This window comes from Rhipicephalus microplus, chromosome 3 (assembly GCF_043290135.1).
Source record: "Rhipicephalus microplus isolate Deutch F79 chromosome 3, USDA_Rmic, whole genome shotgun sequence".
NCBI classification, from domain to species: Eukaryota; Metazoa; Arthropoda; class Arachnida; order Ixodida; family Ixodidae; genus Rhipicephalus; species Rhipicephalus microplus.
The window spans coordinates 7,251,314-7,272,483 of record NC_134702.1 but is presented as its reverse complement, the minus strand read 5'-3'; the positions used below and the strand labels follow the sequence as shown (position 1 = coordinate 7,272,483).

General features: G+C 45.2%; 1 protein-coding gene across 1 annotated transcript in view; it reads left to right on the top strand.

The window, feature by feature from the left end:
- LOC119164009 (uncharacterized) overlaps positions 1-20,947 on the top strand; it is a 160,270-nt gene extending 139,323 nt beyond the window's left edge. The window contains exons 7-14 of the mRNA XM_037416107.2: positions 1,960-2,025; positions 3,879-4,034; positions 12,227-12,355; positions 12,897-13,190; positions 14,935-14,997; positions 17,792-17,875; positions 19,245-19,331; positions 19,787-20,947. Coding sequence (XP_037272004.2) covers positions 1,960-2,025; positions 3,879-4,034; positions 12,227-12,355; positions 12,897-13,190; positions 14,935-14,997; positions 17,792-17,875; positions 19,245-19,331; positions 19,787-20,559 — 1,652 coding nt within the window. The 3' untranslated portion in view covers positions 20,560-20,947. The remainder of the gene's footprint in view (positions 1-1,959; positions 2,026-3,878; positions 4,035-12,226; positions 12,356-12,896; positions 13,191-14,934; positions 14,998-17,791; positions 17,876-19,244; positions 19,332-19,786) is intronic.
- Positions 20,948-21,170: the final 223 nt, after the last annotated feature.

Sequence of the window (21,170 nt, the reverse complement as noted above, 5' to 3'; positions counted from 1 at the left end):
CTTCTCCATATTAAGCAGCTCTTGTTCTACCTGCTCGCGTAACGCGTATGGCACTGGTCTCGCTTTACAAAAAACAGGAGTAGCGCCTTTCTTAAGCACAATACTAGCGTGAAACCCTTTAATGGCCCCGTATCCTGGTTGAAATACCTCGCGGTACTTATCAGTTATCTGTGCTTCTTCCCGTACGTTCTGCACCCGTACCACATTCAGCCAGTCGAGTTTTATTTTCGTTAGCCACTCCCGCCCTAATAATGTTGGCATTCTAGCCCCTGTGCTATCCTTAGCAATCACTAGTGGCAAGCGAACGTGTTGGCTCTGGTACTCTACATCAACATCCATAATACCTTTGACCGTGACAGGCGTGCCATTGTAGGTGACTAGCCTAACATCTGTTTCCCTGAAACTTGCATCGGGAAAATGTTTTAAACATTCTGTTTCACACATTACCGATACGGCTGCGCCTGTATCTAGCTCCATCGAAATCTTTTTTCCGTTTATCAGCAACGGCACCACAATGGCAGGCGTGCCCGACCTACGGTCTGTGTGACACAGTGTCAACAACTCATCACGCGTTGCATCATTAGCCAGGCAATGAATAGGCGCCCTAGTTTTACACATTTTGGCTACATGGCCTTTCTTGTTACATTTAAAACAACGGCTGTTCATGAACGGACAACTTACAGGAGAGTGCCGCCCACCGCAACGATGACACCCCTTAGTCTCTTGTGTACCTGCAGCTGAAGTGGTTTTCGGCATGAAACTCCGTGCGTAGTCCCCAGCAGGTGCTTGCCGTTGTCCAGCTGCCGTTTCCTTGTTCCAGTGAACGTCGCTGTAGACGGGGGTCCCTGTTGCGAGGGTCGCCACCATTTCCCGAGTGCCTCTAGTAGCAGATTCCATGGCTGCTACAATGCTGCAGGTGCGCTCCCAGGTTAATTCTGCATCAGGTGTCGCCAGAAGCCTGCACCGTATGCTGTCGGAACACAATCCCGCGATGAGACGATCTCGCAGGGCTTGCTCAAGAAATGTGCCGAACTCACATGTTGCAGCCAGTTTCTTGAGTCCTACTATGAAGTCGCTGATGCTTTCGTGCGGTTCTTGATTGCGTTGGTTAAAACGGTATCTTTCCGTAACCACGGAGCACTTTGGGGTATAGTGCTTTTTCAGCGTTGCGATGACCACGTCATACGTCTCCTGGGTAGGCGTTTTCGGCAGAAGAAGGCTCCTCAGCGTGACGTATGCCTTCTCCCCGATGGACGTCAATAGCACTTGCAACTTCTTATCCTCTGCGATGTCGTTAGCAGCTGCAAAACACTCAAATCGCTCGAAGAAAACATCGCAGTTGTCCCCGTCCGGATCGAACTCTGGAAGCTTTCCGAGCATGGCACCACCCCGAACAGCTGCTGTTTTTCCTGCTGTCTGGATCCCATCCTCGTCGCCAAACATGTTGTAACTTCAGAACCAGGGCATGCTTTTCGAATCCTTTATTCAGGCATGCCAAAGGGCAGCCTCACAACAGCACAACGAACTCCGTAACGTAGGGCACACGCCCCTATATACAAGTGGCTCCAGGTTACACATGCGCAGTGGCGATCATTCACTTATCACCGCAACTTGACAACTACGACAGGTGTAGCCTATCGCGATATGAACACAACAGTAAATATATTACTTTTCTAAAAGCAAGGAAGTTTTCAAATCGTTTATAATACTTATCGCTACATGTCAACCAAGTGCACTTGATTTGCTTTCACGTGAATTGTAAGTGGAGGAAGAAAAAGTAATTCGAAATTGTATGCCACATTCATTGCACTTTCTTTTTGTTTCGTCATTTCTACGTAGCCGAAAAATGTATTTATCTAAACAAAAGCCAGCACGAATGTTCTCTCGACTGTTTACAGTATTCAGCACAATCTTGTAGGCTAAAAACTAAAGAAAAATTTTATATTTATTACTCCGCAGGTCTACCTGGAATAGCGACATGGAAACTGAGCAATCACAACGTCACGGACGCTTCAAAACTACTGAGTAAGTCTGGATCGCTTCGTGGTCTAAGGGAGAGAAAAGAGATGCATGCAATGACGCATCACTGCGGTATTCCCAACTGCGTTGTCATTGCAATAATGAACAGCTGGTTTGAGGCAAGAAAATCTGTGCCCTCCCCATCACATCCGTTCAGGAAAAAAAAGAAGAAAAAAAAGCCAGTACCATTAGTCATGCTATCCTCTGCTCGGCATAGAAATGCATTACAAGAATTACTTTGTTGGTTCTACCTGATATTAGTTGAGTCTGCTAATAACCGTGTTTTAGCGCACCATTAATTCAGCCTATTAAAGAACACTGAGACCCATCTCAATGAAGGCTTGTTTGGCGACCCATTTTAAGCTTGAAGAGGCCGCTGGTATACTCCGCATCAGCTGCCTTTGAACTTTCGCGTTTTAAGAATGGCTGTATGGAGGGTGTCTAAGGGCCACATATGAGCCCAATTACTGGGTAATAATGGTCATCAATACTTGTTACACCTCGAAGATGCCCCGATACAAAAATTTACAATTGTTTCTTTTTTTGTGTGTGTTGAACGAAAGGCTGAACCTTCAGTAGCGTAGAAAATGTACTGGTTAGCAAAAGTTCAGCCTAATAAATAACATGCTATTTTCATATCTAGTTTTTGTTCCTACTGCACTCTGGTGTCGCAGCAAGACATGAGCTCCTCTTCAACTGCATGCTCGTGCAAGATATCGTGACGTTTCCACGGCTGCTCCGCTCCGTGGCTCCGTTGGTGACGCACAAGCGTCCATTTTAAATGCTTGTCACCAGACAATAGCAACAAGCAATACTGTTGCGGGAAGTCACCAGAATTGACACTGTAGCCCGACGTCATCAAGGGTATGCGTGAGTACAGATGTGCCATGTGAAAACAGGCATTATTGTCAAAATAAAGTTTCTTATCAGTGTGTACTGAGCTTCAAACTCGCGCAGAGGCGTCTGTGTATACGGGATATTTCTGCGGCAGGGCAGACTCACATTAGCGGCACACCCAGGTGAAAGAATAAACTAGTTTCGATTGACAAAATGCGCTTTGAGAATTCCAATAACGATGATTTCACCAACGTAGCTGCATCAATAAAGAATAAAATCGATAGTTCAAAGTTTGATTTTTAAATTTATTGTTTGAAATTCTCCATGCGTAGCAGCGTGCGTAGATTTCAATGTATTTTCGTATTTTGGTGACAATGATTGAGTAAAACTTTTAGAAATTCGGTCTTCGCAGTCTTCGTACTTTAGGGCGTGGGGATAGATGGAGGCGAAAATGCTTTAGACCTGTGTGCTCAGATTTGGGCGCACGTTAAAGAAACCCAGTAGGTAGAAATTTCTGGAGCCCTCCACTATACGAGAGACGCCGTATACGGCGTCTCTCGTATACATATGGTGGTTTTGGGACGTTAAACCTTGCATATCAATGGGCGTGTTCATACGTCATACAGGTACGTCAGATCACAGGTGCTGTCCCGTCTTTCTCTGTCCGTTTTTTCTTTCTAGTGTGCAAAACAAACTACACTGAGTCTTCGGTCTTCTCAGAAGGCTTTCTATTTCAATTTTACCGATAACGAGCTACGTAGGTCTTGGTGGATGCTGCCAAGGTTGATGAAATCAAGGTGATTGGTGCGGCAATTTCAATGCGGTGTCACCGCTGGCATTTTCTGTTTGCGCGTTTTCCCGCTTACCAGATATCTTCTCACTGCAAGTTTGGTTATTTAAAGTTCGTAAAAGATTACCTACTAACGCGAAAAAATCGTTCTCTTCAGTGTCTTCAGTGCGGTCTCGAGTTTGAGTGTTACGTCAGAGGTCAGGCTCGACAGCTTGCTCGCGCTTTTTCGCAGTTCCTCCATCCATCGTGGACGTGTCCGAGCAACAGCAAGTGCTCCTCATGGAGGGCGAGCGTCTCAGCCTCCGCTGTCCGGCCACTGGTCAGCCGCCACCCACGGTCACCTGGCGTAGGGACGACTCGGCGGCCATACCCTTCGGTGCCTGGTACCGTACGTACACTCCATTCATTCACTAACATAGGCAAAAAAACAAAGCAGCATAGAACGTGTGATTGGAAGTGCGACATCTTCAGGTCTTAGGTGGTGTTTTACGAAGTTTATACCAGGCCCGTAGCCAGCAATGACGGAAGGGTGAAAGAGCAGTTGCTGATGCCCTTGAATATTTAGGAAAAACAGATATTTTGATTATTGTCGGTAATGCAACCCTCCTCCTCCGCCTCATCAAAACTTTGGGGTGGTGAGAAACTCTACGTGCCTCCGGCTTCCTGCCGATGGGCCTGGTTCAGAGCCATAACTAGCACAAACGTAGCAGACTATCACTACATCAGACGTGTTTGGTATGTCATTGAAAAGATTACGCAATGACACCCGTGTTTGAGGAAAGACGTTTTATTTTATTGTTCTCCCCTTCTCTTTTTCCGCCATGTCTTGCCTTATATTATTTCACAGTTCTTGCTTATAAATCCAAGCTGACAAACAAATAACCTGTTATTTTAAGTCGGCACTCTGTCTTGTGTCTTATTTGTGTCTTGTTAAGTTCTGCTATGTCTATGAGCTTTGCGAGCGGATGGTTCCACGCTCGATCATTTTTTTTTTTTTACAGAAAACATTGTTGTGAGATCACAACAAGCGTCACGTGTGCCGTAGTTTTCCTCTGCCACCACTGCTGGTGTCCGTAACCACTTTCAAGCGAGATTTTTTATTTTATTTTTATTTTTATTTATTCATACTGTCAGCCCAAGGGCCAAGACAGGAGTTGCGGTTACATATCTGGCATGTACAAAAAACATATGTGGGAACAAATAACAAAAACTAAAATAGAAAACTCGATGCACAGAGATTCGAACCCGGGTACCATGAGGACACGCAGAGTATTCAACCGCAGCGCCACGCCTATGCTGCAAACTCCGTTGCAAACTGATCTTAGACAGGCTTGACGTCGGGAAAGGAATCGCGTCAGTATGAGTATAATACAGCGTTTTATAACAGCAAAGAAGCAACCAGGCGTCGTTCAATACAAACTGCGTAACGCATGGGTTATAATACTACAACCCGTTACTGAAGCTTGCTCTTGTTCACCTCCCTACTGTGCCCCCCTACTGAGGGGGGGAGGGGTGATTGGCGAAAAACTGAGTAATTTTATAACATAGTATGAAGTGTGTAGCAGGTACCACGCTTTTCTGAAGAATGACAAAGGATGGCATAGTGAATTCCGGCCTTCTACACAATCATTGTGATGATTTATGCCGCTACAAATATCTTGCAAAAGTGTTTGTAGCCCTTTCTCAAATAGTGGTTAAGAAAGGCTTTGAACGACCGCTCTTCCAGCTTTTGCTGTCACTTGGCTGGTTCGCTGTGATAGGCCTGGTGGTTTTTTTTTTTTTTTTCGCAATTTCTCACACTATTTCGCCGATATTGCAGTCGTACAAACTAGGACAGGTTGCCGTGCCAACCAAAAAGAAATTTTTTTTTCGAAACATGCCTCTTCGTCTGTTCCTGAATCGCGGTACTAATACAACCTTAGATTTCGCGAGAGAAATGAACAACCAGAGTATTCAAAGGTCTACTTGTAGGAACACATGAGAACGCTCGCTAATGGCTATCATCTGTGTCAGCCATACTTCACGTTGAAACATACCAATTTATTTATTGACAATGTTACTTGCTAAATTCTTCCGTTCGTCGTTCAATCTTGACAAAAAAAGATAGCAGGAATGCAAGGATGGGCAAAAAGACGCTATTGGGCAGAATGCGTGAAGAATACGCATTGAAACAATAACTCTAATCCTAGCACGTGGTTTAATACACAACAAAAGGACGCACGATTTCAGATAGATAGATATGTGTGGTTCAACGTCCCAAGACCACAATATGATTATGAGAGATGCCGTAGTGGAGGGCTCCAGAAATTTCGACCACCTGGGTTCTTCAACGGGCAACCAAATCCGAGCACACGGACCTACAACATTTCCGCCTACATCGGAAATGCAGCCACCGCAGCCGGGATTCGATCCCGCGACCTGCGGGTCAGCAGGCGATTTATTTATTTATTTATTTATTTATTTATTCATTTATTGATTCCTCAAAGGTCCTTAGGGACATTACATGAGGGGTGGGCATGACACGGCACTTGAAAGAAGAGTAACAACATGGTAACGGCAACAGACTATGTACAGAAGTTATGGCGGCCCTTCTATATAAGGGGTGCGGCACAATAATAGAAAGCAGGGTTACAATATCGTAGCGACAGCAACAGAATGGGTACATTAATTATGGGGGCACTACAATGGCGTGCTTGAAACGAGATTGGTCCATGATGGTAGCAACTTCAGCAGGTAGGTCATTCCAGTCTCGGGATGTGCGTATGAAAAATGATTGTTGGAATGTATTAGTATGGGCACGTTCCGGATAGACTGTGTTGGCGTCTATTTCAGGCTGACAAGATCGTAAACTCCCATGTTGTGATGCAAGAGCTACCTTTCTATAGGCGCAGAGAAAAAAAAGGCGCAAAGTCAATTTTGCACAAGAAAATCACCGAAAGCTTTTGTACATTTAGGCAATTCAGTGTTAAGAGATTTGTGTTTTGATAGGCGGCAGTGCGCTTGAGTCCGCTACACAGTGCTGCGCTTGAAAGGGCACGCTCACACACTTTCTTGGTTTTTTTTTTTTTTTTTGGCCTGTAACGATCACGAGCATCGCTTTTCTCTAGCCAAAGGCTGGATAAGACGCGGAGTTTGATTGTACGACTTGGATAAATGTGAGTTCCACAGCTTATCCCACCCAATTTTTCCGCCCTAACATATATGTATTCCGAAATATACGAAGGCTTGATTTACTGGCGGCAAACTTTATGCAAAGCAATCAGCAAGCTGTCGAAAACATCGCGCCTCAAGGTTGCCGCATGTTTTTCCTACAGCTGTCTGCCGAACAACAGCTCACTGGTGGTTCCGGTCTTCCCTCGTTTTCCTCTGTACAAAAGAAGCCATAGTTCCGAGTCCCACCAGCCATGCTCTTGGTTATTTTATTGTTGCTCTGTCTCATTGTACACGGCGTCGCTGCCGCCCGGAGCTCGAACTGTTGTTTTATAGAAGCTTGACCATTCAAATAAAAGAGTGAAAAAGGGTAAACTTGACTTAATGAATCTATGCTTGATTTTGTGGCTCTTGCATGTTCCTTTCTCAAGCATTCGGTGTTTTCTTCTCCTTAAACAGTCTCGCATTTCCGCCGCTACGAAGTGGGCTCTTTTGTGCCCTACCCGAAAGGGGCCTGTTCCTGGAGTATAGAAATGGACAAGAACGACAACGAGTCGAGGAGAGAGAGGGGGGGCACTTCACTTAAAATTTAAATGACTACGGCGCTCGTTGAGTGGTGAAGGAACCTAGTTGCCGGCAAAGAAATTTAATTTTGGATTGACTGAAGTACAACTACGAAGCAGCGCATTAAGTGTCCGTCGTAGGTAGCCCTAGTGCCACCAGGAAGAAGAAGAACGAGTATGGTGCGCGACATGTGCTGAGCGTAGGGCACGAAAGAAAGAAAGAAATAAAGAGAGCAACAAAGAGAGAAAGAAAGAAATAAAGAAAGAGAGAAGGAAAGAGAGAAAGATAGATAGATAGATAGATAGATAGATAGATAGATAGATAGATAGATAGATAGATAGATAGATAGATAGATAGATAGATAGATAGATAGATAGATAGATAGATAGATAGATTGATTGATTGATTGATTGATTGATTGATTGATTGATTGATTGATTGATTGATTGATTGATTGATTGATTGATTGAAGGGGCAGATGAAGAAAGAAAGAGAGAAAGAAAGAAACGCAGAAATGTCAAATAAAGGATCCACTACATAAATTTACTATAGCTTGAAAATGCTCATTTAAGACGAAACTAAGCATTCTGAACTCTCTTCTTTAAAATGCCTGTTCATATTGAAACAAAGTTGCAGCACGGCGTCATTACTAGCATCGATAAACGCAAACCTGTCTTGCCTCACTTTGTGTGCGGTGCGCAATATACATCGGTATACGGCAAATTCCGTGAATAGAATTTCAATGTATTTTGTTGTAAACCATTTCTCGCCTTCAGGAGGCTGGAGATATGGAAGGACAGGCCTCAGAGGCATCAAACATGAAGATCGCCTGCAGCATTTGTGAAAGCTTGTATGATAGACAAAAAAAAAACCTATCTCACGTTTTGCATAATGCTCAATATTTCAGGCGCCACAATTGATCGTGATAAATGATAGGCATGTCAGCACGGGCCTATCATTTATCAAATTGAGACATTCTTTTTTTCTCTCCCTTTTTCTGTTTCACTATTGTCAGCTATGGAATGTTTGCCCTGTCAGCCACCGAAACAATGGGCGAGTGACACATGCTGCACCTTTTGTGAGCCGCGTTGTCGGTTTCGAAGAGTGCGTCTCGGTGTTGCAGGCAGCAGTGTGAAACGGGAAAATTGAGGAAATGAGATCCACCTCGGGAATTCACTTGTTGTTTCGGCACAATTGAGTGAAAAAAAGGAAATATATGTGAAAATAACAGTAGCTTTGAGAGAGTAACGAGCACATAGAGATCTAGGACCGTGCTCTATTTATTTGGAAGTAATTTTAAGTAGATGTTGTGAGCTGATGAAAATAGTGTAGGTCACGATAACGCAGTACCCCAATGACACATGACCGGTCAAATTTGATGCGCACATCCAGGAATGCGGATACAAGCTAACAAAAAGCAGTTTGCTAAGAGCTTTATATTTCACGGTGTAACAGGGTGGGATGTTTCGACCCGTACTTGTTCAATCGCGATTAATAAGTAATGTATTCGTCGCGATTATTAAGTGATATATCATCTGCTCTGATCGGCTGTTCTTCGTGCTGACCAATGAAACGTTTCTCATGGCCATGAACTGGGGACATTGATGTAGTTGAGGAAGCTGCGACCATCTCTCACTACAGAAGCTGAAACTGTGCGCGCGCTGCCCGCACCAGTAACTCGTTCACCCACTTCGTTTCGCTCTCCCGATCACCGTATTGTAATAGTTACCGCATATCAACGAAGTGAACGATGAGAAGGGGGCGAAACAGGGGTGTATTATTCGGGTAACCACCCCCGTACATCGCCCACTGGAACATGGAAATGAGTGACAACGCGTGTGCACAGCACATATAATGTTGTTTTATATTTGGAATATGTTATCGAGGTGCGTACTTTGTTTACCATGAAGAGGAAACCAACTACTCCTTGTGATTGTCATCGCCGGCAAATTGTCGCTGCTACAAAGCAATGGTGTTAGTCCGAGATGGTTCGTTTTGAATGTTGGTGATTTTCATAAAACTGTCAAATCAAAGGTGATCGCATAGCTTGCAGCTGTGGCCGAAATGCTTGTCAAGAACGCGCTTCAACCGAGCGTCGGCGCCACCGACCTCAGGTAGCAAACAGTTCCGGCCGCTTCCCGCGCTTTCACCGCCTCTGGGTCCACTTGCTTGCATCACCGAACTGCGGCAGCTTCAGCAGCACTGAACTGCACTTGTAGCTAAGTATCGGCTGTACATATCGCTGTCTATATCGCTGTCCATATCTGGTGCGCCATTATAGATCTATGACCAACGAGAAAAACAGAGCTGGGGCGAGAGTGAGCCATTGGTCAACGCCGCGCCTCCAGTAGACTCGGATCAAACCAGCTCACGTTGGTTGGATAGGTGTGTGTATCCGGCTGTGCTCTTTAGATCGGGTGGGGGCTCACGCCACATAGCCATAAAGTTAAGTATTGTCACTATATGTTGAAGGATTGGATTTCACTCGCGCCTCGATGGTAGCCACCAATCAGTTAGCCTCCTCCTGGTTATTTCTACGCATTTAAAGTCAATTTTTCTTCCACTGTACCCATAATGTTTTGAAAAATCTCGTGCCATTATCTTGGACTACAGGGTGGAGCCATTTACAGAACATTATCAAATGTTCAGCCGTTTTCTTCTTTTCTCCACATGCACTACATAACGTGTCTGCGCCTTACAATTGGCTCGGTACGTCTTGGTCCGCATAACTCCCGTTCTGTCTTCGAACAGCATAGAACTACTCTGAGAATTATCGGCTTCACGTATCGGCTTCGCGTAGATTGCAGTACCCCCAGTGGACTCCGATGAAACTACGGTGACAATGGCTGAAGGGACATGGCTCGACCTTAAAAAACTTTGCCCCTAAAACTTAGAGAAAACTTCCTGCTGTTTTGACACACCTAGACACAACGTATGAGCAAACGAGGGCATTAGGAAGAAGAATGAGATGGACAAGAGCGGCCGAGCAAGTTACATGACTTTAACTACAATATTGAGTAGCATATAAACTGAATGTGCTTCTCACTCAATCGAATACCTCGAATCGTTTTGGAACCTCTTCACTGAGAGTTGCTAACAAAGTTAAAAAACAGTCATTAAGCTTAGTTGTGTGACTTGTGTGAAGAAATTGTTACGCATCGAATCAAACCTCGGTAGAGTATATTGTTAATAGTGTGATCGATAAACCCTGCAGGCTATCCCGGACGCAACTGTTGTGGTTGTTTTCATAGACGTGATAAGTTGGAATACATAGGTTGTACAGGCATTCAGTAATTTAGTAAGTAAAACAAAATATTCGTGTCAAATAACACCTCTGTGGCCCTCGCACGATGGAAAAAGTGTTTCGTAGCTCGACATTTTGATATGAGTATATGTGTCGGTATTGCAACTAACTGTGTGGATGTGGATTGCTTTCGCAACTAAGTTGATGGAGTTCGATGTGTGAAAAGATGATTACAGAAGCTTTCGATGCGGGACTCTCACGCAAACCACTGTGGGCTCTAAAAACTGACACATGTCGATCCTCATTGAGAAATTATACGAGGGTATTATACCACCTTATTGGACGTTGCCAAGTGCTGGACTTAGAGAATCCGGCACCTGTTGTTCATGCATAGCTGGAAGGAAGTTTAGCTTACCACTTCTTTTTTCTCTATCCCTTAATACCCTTGTATTGGTGTAGGATAGCAAACCAGACACGCGTCAAGTTGGTCATCCTGCCTTTTTTTTTTCCGCCTCCTCATTTACCATTACGAGCGAGGCAGCGGAATATGCTTGACGAATATCAATCCGGACGCGAATGGTGTGCACAAGCCCATATAAATTTACGATCGCTAAGATCTCGTTGTAGCCTGTCCGTTGAAACGCTGTGCTAAGGTTTCGTCTTTTTTTTTTTGCAGACAAAATGTGTATTCTCGGCTTTTTTCAGATTGATCACTTCTTTTGGACTACCACGGCTATTGCGATGGTGGGATTTCTCGCTGTTACAATTTTTTCTCGTTGTGGAATCTATTGTTATTGATTTCAACAGTTGTTCTTTTACAAAAATAATCTTAAGTGTGGCTGATGACATAACCTATCCTCAAGAATAAAATTAATTTACATATTTGCCTAGGAGCCCCGCTGCGGTGGTCTAGTGGTTAAGCTACTCAGCTGCTGACCCGCAGGTGGCGGGATCGAATCCCAGTTGCGACGGCTGCATTTTCGATGGAGGCGAAAATTCTGTAGGTCCGTGTGATCAGATATCGGTGCACGTTAAAGAACCCCAGGTGGTAAAAATTACCTGAGCCTTTTTGCCCCGCCACGGTGGTCTAGTGGCTAAGGTGCTCGGCTGGTGACCCGCAGGTCGTGGAATCGAATCCCGGCTGCGGCGGCTGCATTTCTGATGGATGCGAAAATGCTGTAGGTCCGTGTGATCAGATTTCGGTGCACTTTAAAAGAACCCCCGGTGGTCGAAATTTCCGGAGCCCTCCACTACGGCGTCTCTCATAATCATATGGTGGTTTTGGCACGTTCAACTCCACATATCAATCAAATAATCCGGAGCCCTCCACTATGGTATATCTCATAATCATATGGTGGTTTTGGGACAATAAACCCCACATATATGTCTATCAGTATTCGCCTAAGAATAGGTTCGATGCTTATTAAGTTTGAAAAATGATTCACAACCTACTAAATATACACTTTCGATTGCACGTTTACGTAAAGCCGTTTGATGAAATAGGGACAGCAAGACGTTAGCTTTTTTATAATTTATTTATTGTCGAGAGGCTACTTCTTGTGGTGAAGCTTAAAAACAAGCTAAAATTGATGGTGACATAGCCTGTATCGCTCTCTTCGCAGTCACGTCGCTGGAGGGCGACACCTTCAACGTGAGCCGCGCGACGCGAGACCACATGGGCTCGTACGTGTGCATTGCCTCCAACGGCGTTCCCCCGCCCGCCATGAAAAAGGTCATCCTGGAGGTCACATGTGAGCCTCCTCTATCTCTCTTTACATTCAGTGCTTAGGTAGATGCAAGTGTTGTTTGAAAGATAACCACGGGTTTCATCGCGATTGTGTCTTCGACGTAACTAATTGTTTTCTATGATTCAGCATTTTTATGATGACACATTATATGCTTGACATCTAGTGTCGTATTCTGTAGGCTCAAGGAAAGAATAGAAATTGCATGAGTTCCTTTTTTCATTGTTAGACTTGTATTCATTGGAACTAACCCACCATAACGCCGAGGACGGTTTAGAAAAGGCTATTTATATTCATTGAGACATAATTGTGGAAAAGTGGACAAAAAGATAACTTGCCGCTGGCAGGGAGCAAACCTGCACCCTTAGAATTACTCGTCCGATGCTCTACGAATTCAGCTCTGCCGGCGATGATTACCCCGTCCACGTTATTGAACATATCACAACAGCTGGGAGTGTTAGCACTAATCGCCGCCATGATGGATCCGTTTGCATGAACTGCACTGACGATACACTCCCGCCCTGCTAAACCTACTTCGCTGTCGCAGTTCCACCGCTTATCAAGATCCACAACTGGGCTGTGGGTGCAACCAATGGCTCGAGCGCGGTGCTGGAGTGCTTGGTCGAGGCGTTTCCGCGAGCCTTGAACGCGTGGCTGTTCGGGGACCACGGCACAGCCGTGCAGCCTGGGGCACGGCACACCCTGCGTGAGGAAGAGGCTGGCCCTTATGCTAGCCGCATGCAGCTGCGCATCGACCCCGTGCTACCGCAGGACTTCGGCATGTACAAGTGCGACAGCCGCAATGCCCGAGGACACGCCGCCGGCGTTCTCACCGTGTTCCGTGAGTTTTACCATAAGTATACACAACTGCGATGAAGGCGTAGCGTATGAGATACTCACGCAAGAGGGTTGGTGAGCAACGCACAAAGAGATGGGGTTTCATGGTACAGCTCTTGCGCATGAGTCTGCGCATAATTCACCGCGGCAAGCTGCAAATAAAAGAAAAACACGTATGGAAGCTCCACTGCAGTGAAACCTGATGAGGTGTTGCACGGAGGCCCAGCGATTCCTGTTCGCAGAGCTCGCACTGCTTCTTCAACCGAACCGACGATTACGTAAATCCTTGGGATAAACATACATAAGGTTTCCCCTGTACGTGTAAAACCTTGTTAGGAAGATCTGGAAACTCGGCGTGCGACATGCGCACTAAATTTTACTTCGGCTATGAACTTCCTGCTTGTTACAACAATCGATATATGTGTCGTTTACTACTAGCTCCGTGGTGCAGCGAGATGCAGCGACGCAGCGCCGGCGAAGCGTATGGGGGGAGGGGCAGTGGCTTGCTCGGCGAGGTGGCGGCGCTTTCCTTCAACCACACACATTCGTTCCTCTCTTGAAACGGCAACCGCAGTAGTTAGAAATGCTTTTAATGATGCTTAGTTGAATATTTACAATACTTTTGAGTTACTTCCTTTATTTGTATTATTTTAAAGCTTGTTCGTTCAATTTAACCCAATTTTAAGCATTGCCAGCTTTGTTATGACCTGTATTGAGCGCATTACTGCGCGCGTAATCACGCCACATGAGAGGCATGAATGGACGTCAAGTGGCGACCCTGAAATGCTCTGCACTTTGAAAAAAAAAGAATGGGGGGAAAACACAATGATAACTCAAATATTTCCGGGGTTAGAGCTCCGTCGCTCCGGCAGCAACTGCATGCAGGGATGAGTCGGGCGCTGTAGCACGTGCGTCATCTATACAGGGACTATAGCAGACGGCTTATACCTTTGGCGGTATTCTTACGGCACGGTTGGCGTTTAGGTGACAGGCAGCACGAAAGTCGCTTCGCTCTCGGCAGCGTGACGTTTCTGCGGGAACGTCGCGCTATCTAACCTGCACCTAAGTTTAAACACACAGTCCTAGCATTTCGCCTTCATTGAAATGGGACCGCCGCGTCAATGATTTGATCCTATGGCCTTCGGTTCGGCAGTCAAACATTAAAGCCGCCACCATCGGGGTGAGTTACGTTTTCTTATGGCATATTTTTGTATAGTTACGATAAAGTAGGCTAATTATATTATTAACAACAATAATAATTGTTAGTGTTACTGACTTTCAACAAAAAAAAACTTTTTTGTTGAAAGTCAGTGCTGTTTTCTGTCCTTGTTTTTTCGCTTCCGTAGTTACGAAGTAACTACTTCTAGGTCGCGCTGTTCCTACATTCAGTTCCGACGTTAAGCCCCTATGATCAACCGGCCTTGTTTCTTAAACGTTACACGGCTATTGTAAACTTCTCTCTTTTTTTATTAATGGACGTCTTGCTGCCAGCTTTAACAGCTTCGCTGTGAGAAGAGGTACGTTAACTCGCCAAGTAGTCCGCTATATATTCGACTGAAAACAGGCAGAAAACTCGGATCTCTCGCACGGTGGCTCGCTATGTCTTGCAAAAAGTTTGCTCCTCAGTTCATGCTGCAAGAGCTGTTTTTTCGTATTTCTTTTTTTTTTTGCATAAGTGCCTCTGCGAATTTCCGGGTAAAATCGTTGAAAGAAACGTAAGTGGCAAAACTGTTTGCGTTTGTTTGCAGAAGTGGATCCGTCAAAGATGCCGCCAGCGTCTGAGGAAACAAGCTACACTCTCTACGGACATGGTGAGCGTCTTCTTCACTCGTGAAGCCTTTGGTAGCTGCTAGGCAAATTTTTTTTCAGTGGATCGTAAATTGTCTGATAGTCGACAAGATTAATTGTTCGTCACAGAACTTGGGCGAAAAAAAGAAACAAGTCATGTTTGCTAATATAGCTCTTATAAATAATACGTCTGTTTACGATTTTGTAAGCGGGCTTTCACGCAACACTAATATTTAAGTGAAAAAGCTCACTGTGAGAAAAGCAACGTGTTGGCCGCTTACTGAAAAAATAAGTGAAGAATAAATTAATCTGGAGTAAGACAGCCTTTTCCGCAATCCCATGATGACTGCACTCGAAACCACTTCCGGATAGCGAAGTGAGCAGATGAATAAAAAATCGAGGTTAGCGTGAATTGAAAAGTTGGTTAATACAGTTGTTTCAACCATCTCTGCCGATCATCTCTGCTGACTTCTCTGCTGAAGTCTATGGCCATTGGCCTTTCAGTAAGTGACAAAATTATCCTCCCCAAAAACACACTTCTAAATGCGAAAGTATTCGCATGCAAGGGCGAATACAGCGCGTACGGTACGAAAACGAACACACAAGGAAAGATACAGACACGCAGCGCCGGTGTCTGTATCTTTCTTTCTGTCTGTCCATTCTCCTCAATACGGGCTGTTTTCGGCTCGGTATGCACAACCAACTAGCTCTAAATACGTTATTTGCATGCAGACTCATAGAGTAAGCTGTCCGTCAATAAGGTCACCACGAATAAGCAAGCGTATCAAACATAACAAGTTTTCGATGCACGATGCTGGAGCTGAATCCAGGCGTGCTCTTTCCGAAGACGAGTGTCTTGACCATTGGCTACAATTGCATCCACGTTTTCATATTAAGAATATGTTCAAAACACATGAATGCGTTGTAGAGGTTGTACCTGATAAATTAAAAAAAAAAGCGTACTATAGTAACGTGTGGGGTCGGGCTAGCATATGGGTGTTCCATATTTGAAACTGCTCAGCCCGAAAGTCTGGCCTCTCGTTGCTCGGAAAGTCATTGCCGGCCCCTGTTCGAGAAAACGCGAGTTCTTGCCCTCCACCCTAATGATGACACCTGGATCATCATTGCGGTCGCAACAATGGCTGAACAAGGTTGTTCAATATTTTTATCTGACAAAAAACTATTTAGTTGAATTCATCAGCACTACGTTATGTAGGGTAGTTACTGTTCTGCAATTTCATTTTTTATATTTCTTGCGGAGGTGTGGAGGTAAGAGAATTGTAGCATTAACGTGTGCTTTTTATCCTTTGTTTGGGCTATATATTTGTTTGTTGAAAGCATAGGCCTGCAAATGAATTGCATCTCACATATTACTTAGAGTCACTCAATAGGTACTTTTTTTTTCTCAGCGCTCACTTGGGCTCTGACTCATCAAACATTTTCCTCAACCGGTCTCACTTGGCTGACTCACTGAACGTTTTGTCATCCTGACTATTTGTACTTAAACTCACGGGCATATTACTCAACCACTTCGACTCAGACTCACGGCTTCACTTGAGTCGGCGTGAGACTAAGTGATTGAACTGATTAATCCGTCAGTGGGAGTTTAGATGTTTCGATCAATTGGTGCTTTACAATACGGCTTTTCATCTTGCACTTTCAATAGATATCAGTAGTTTCAATATATTCAAGACACTTTTTGATGAAACAGGCAACTGACCCGAGATGTCTTAAGAAATTTCTGTGAAAGAGTTTGGGAAAAAAAGTCAGAGAACCGCCCAACCTCCTTGTCCTTTACCTCATGCCTCTTATCAATACTTAATGTTAACATGGGTGTTATTTTGATGTGCTTGGAATTTGAACCCACAAGAACTGTCAACAATGTTCGGTGGAGATCGCGCCTCAGAGTTCGATAAGCTTCACGGTTATAGTACATCGTTTTGTTAAGATTGCGCACAGGACGCGCAGTCAAGCCTATTCAAGAGCTTCAGCGAACACCAGCGACAAGTTTGGAAAGTTCGATGCGTGATATATAAAAGGCAGCGCGCGACACAGCGATGATTAGTTTTTCGCTATCGTGGCAAAGTGTGTATGCTGTCCGTTTTCCGGCCACAACTTTCCGTTTCCCGGCCATAAGTTTGGCCGAATATAAATTTTCATCTTCCACTACGCCGACTGCTGTCTTTGTCGACGTCACGATAACGTCACAACATTGAGGTGGCGCACGAACGATACTGCTTTGACGTATGTATAAATAGACTTGAGTAAAGACGTAAGTTTAAATAAAGCTGAAAGTAATGCTGAACATAAATAAATAGCAACTTGTAATAAATTATTAAATGTTAAAAGCATTATCCTTGTTGTTCCTGTGTTGCCTTGTCTGTTTTTGCATTTAACAGTTTTTAGTGTGGAAGGCGCATATATTTTTTGAACACGTATATTAATTTTGCGGTACTTACAGATAAAAGGCATTTGCAGAAAAAAAATGTAGACCCGACGTGGAGAATTGTACACGAGAGGAACGTTCTGACTTTTCTCACGTCCAATAATTTCCTACCAAACACTTGCTGCGGTGGTCGCGGGAGGCACCTTACATAAAGCCAGTCTAGAATGTGACAAATGCTACGAATATGATCAAAGATGTCATACTAATGCTGTCGAAAACTACGTTATGTAGAGAAACAATCTGAAATAAAACTCAACGCTTACGCATCACTCGGATAACTCTCAAAGGAGATACTGCTGCGGGACTTCATTGTGCGAAAGTTCTACCATATAGGTTCCCCTTGCTTATAATTTGCACACCGCATTTCCCAGCACCACCTCCTCGCGTTGTTGAGGCCGAGTGCCCGGTGTGCCCTGACTGCCCGTCGACGCATGAGTGCTCTCCCAGCAGAAAAAGTAAGTTGCACTCGAATGTATTAATAGCCGCATTTAAGCAGCGCCACCTTTAAGTAGTGCCTGCGTTGTTTGTATCCCGGCTTTGCAATCCATCTTTTCGAAAATTCATTTTAGAATGTTCACATGATCATGTATTAACCAACTAGCCTTCCGTTTTCTCCTAGACTCCTTTCAGTATACACTATTATTGTGCAGTGCGCCTGACACAGCACATGAGAGTACTCAAAAAACACAATTGGCACCAAGTACATGTGCTACGTTAGTGCGAGTGCGTGTGTGTTATTGTTTTCTTTTTGAATTCGAATCTCAGAGTATGTTGCCAGCATGCTATATGTCTACGGCGCAGTTGCCCTCACCGCTAAAACCGCGTGTAAAGCCACATGTACTGAAATTCCTCAACCACACTTCCGCAGGTTAATACGAGTGTGTTTGTGTTTCCGTCCGCCCCATAATGACCTGTGTCAGTTCGCGACACTAATCACATACAATATGCGATGCCAACAATTTTACCGTGCCCCATTGTTCAATTTATATATTTGCCTTCTACTACGTTGATCACTGGGTTTACGAACATGAGCACAGTGTGACAACACAAGCACACCAGCTTGTACATAGGGAACTCACGTGTGCATCGCACGTGCATAGCCAACTCACCATTCCAATGCCGTATTCATTGTGTACTTGTGTGCACAACAGAAATTAGCGACGCAAAATCTAGACTTTCGTGAGAGATTCCAGGTGTTCCATCATGAAAGTTCAGCAAGTATGAACAGCCAGAAGAATTACTTTTGCTGCTGCCTCATAACGGCCCGGGGAATGCTAGACGCTACGCAGCATAACGACGTGTCAATAGCAACAACATCAAAGGAGTCGTTTATGCTACGAAAACATGTGATAATGCTGAAGAGTGGAGGCGTTGACTGTGACTGCATGCCATTGGGGGCCATGCTGACAAGAAGCGGGGAATAGGATGGAAAGGTGGGCTAGTTGGTAATTCATGATTGTTCGGCGAACTGGGAGCGCGAGAGGAACACAGACACGAAGCGAAGAGGAGGCACACAGCACGAGCGCTGTGCGCTGTGTGCCTCCTCTTTGCTTCGTGTCTGTGTTCCTCTCGCGCTCCCAGTTCGCTGAACAATCATGAAGAGAGAGGGTAATATCCGAGGTTATTTTTTGTGACGAAGCTTGGTGGTACCAAATTTTTCTGATGCACAAGAATCTAATGTTTTAGAACAGCCTTGAATTAACATTGATTCGCATTTATTAGCCTTACTCGCGAACACTTGCGCCGAATTCTTGACGCGAGTTCATGAGGACATCGTGCCTTTATGTGGCCGTTTTTATTACGATTATTTCTGACGTTTTACAGCAGGGAAGCCTGGACTCTTCAATGTTGAGAGCATAGAAACTGTCTACAACACATCCCACTGGCTTCCATTGAAACCTCGTGACACAGGTGACCATGTACATTTTTACGTTTCCTTAAATTTTATTGAAAAATTACTGTCACTGCAATTGCAGTTCTAGCACCATCATTTGGTTTTTGTGCATGTGTTGCTACTGAATAGTTATTAATAGTACATACATGTAGCGCATACTCGATTTTATGCAAGTTATTTTAAGCAACAATTAGCATGATACCATTCTAAGGTTAAGTAACATGAATATTTACCGGGAATAACAAATTCTAGTCAGAGAACTCTTGCATACCTGTAGCTAACAAAATATTTAATAGGCGGAAAGTTAGTGCAACAGCAACTGTATAATTACCTCTTTACATTCCTTTACCTTCAACATTTATTCTTGCGTGAAAAAATTTATGGCTTTAACTATGCCTGAGGAGAACTTGACATGAAATTTTCCGCTTTGTTTCTCTTATTTCTTTTTCCGGTGTCGTTACAATGGGCATAGAGTGCCGGACAAAGCGCCGCTACCTGGTCAAGGTGGGCAAGCCGGTGCTCTTCAGGCACAACAACGCCTCGTGGGGTGCGTGGATGCGAGACTCGTTTAAGCGTGCCTTCGACGCAAGCAAGTTCTGGGTGACGCTGGACAGCGACCGCACCACGCTGTTGGAGTACGTGGACGGCCACTTCACGCGCCGCTACTCTCTGCCGTACGCGTTCCGCGGCAACACTCAGGTGGTGTACAACAACTCGCTCTTCTACCACCACGAGAACACGGACAGCATCGTGCGCTTCGACCTGGGTAACAAGTCGACCGCGGCGCTGTCGCTGGCTCGCGACTTCTCCAGCGGTCGGCTGCTCTACGCGACGCAGCACAACGCGATGGACATCCTTGCCGACGAAAACGGCCTCTGGGTCATCTACGCCAGCAGCAGCACCAACAACACGCTCGTCGTCAAGTTCCACGAGCGCGCCATGCAAGCCGAGCGCGTGTGGAACCTCACGCTCGACCACCGCACCGTGGGCGAGATGTTCATCGTGTGCGGCGTCCTGTACGCCGTGAACAGCGTCAGCGAGGTGACCACGCGCATCGCGTTCGCCTTCGACCTCTACGAAGAGCGAGCGCTCGAGATGGCGCTTAACTTCAGCAACCCGTTCCGCAACACTTCCATGGTGAGCTACAACCCGAGTGACGGCGCCATCTACACGTGGGACATGGGCCACCAGCTGCTCTATCCGCTGCTCTTCTCCAACTCCACGTCGTCGCACACCGCCAGTTGAGTGGTCGTGGCCACCGCTGTCCTGTTGCTGCTGCTTGCCTTCGCCGCCGTCGTTCGCCTCTGACCGCGGCTTCTCTGGACTCTGTGCCTCACGGACGCTTTGCCGAGCGCTTCGTCATCCCGTGCTGGTGAGAGCCGCCAACAAAACGGTTTGCACTGTGACTTAGTGTGCTCCAGTGTACTGTCACACTTCGCCACGAAGGTGATCTGCGGCGTGTTATCTACGCAATGCACTCATTGGTCAGTGTCACGGTTCCGTGGTCTCGATCAATAACTATTCGCATTCTCCCTTGTCTTCACTGCAGGAGCCACTGTGATGGAAACTCTGTGCTACGATGACCATACCAAGAGAAGCGCCTTGCGTCGCTTAAAAACTGCGTTGTGCCTCGCATTTCGCGCGTTTTTTTTTCATTCCTACGCATTATGCTAACTGACGAAGAGATCATTTTCAAATAAGAGCGAGTGGTTTCTAAATGGTGACTGTATAGCGGCGTGTGCGGCCACGCATGTTGCATCCACACTGAAGCATCATCAAAAACTTTAATGAGTTTCATGCAGTGTGTGCGACAAACAAAAAGCGATGTTCCTGTTTGCGAACTTCTAGGAAAAGTG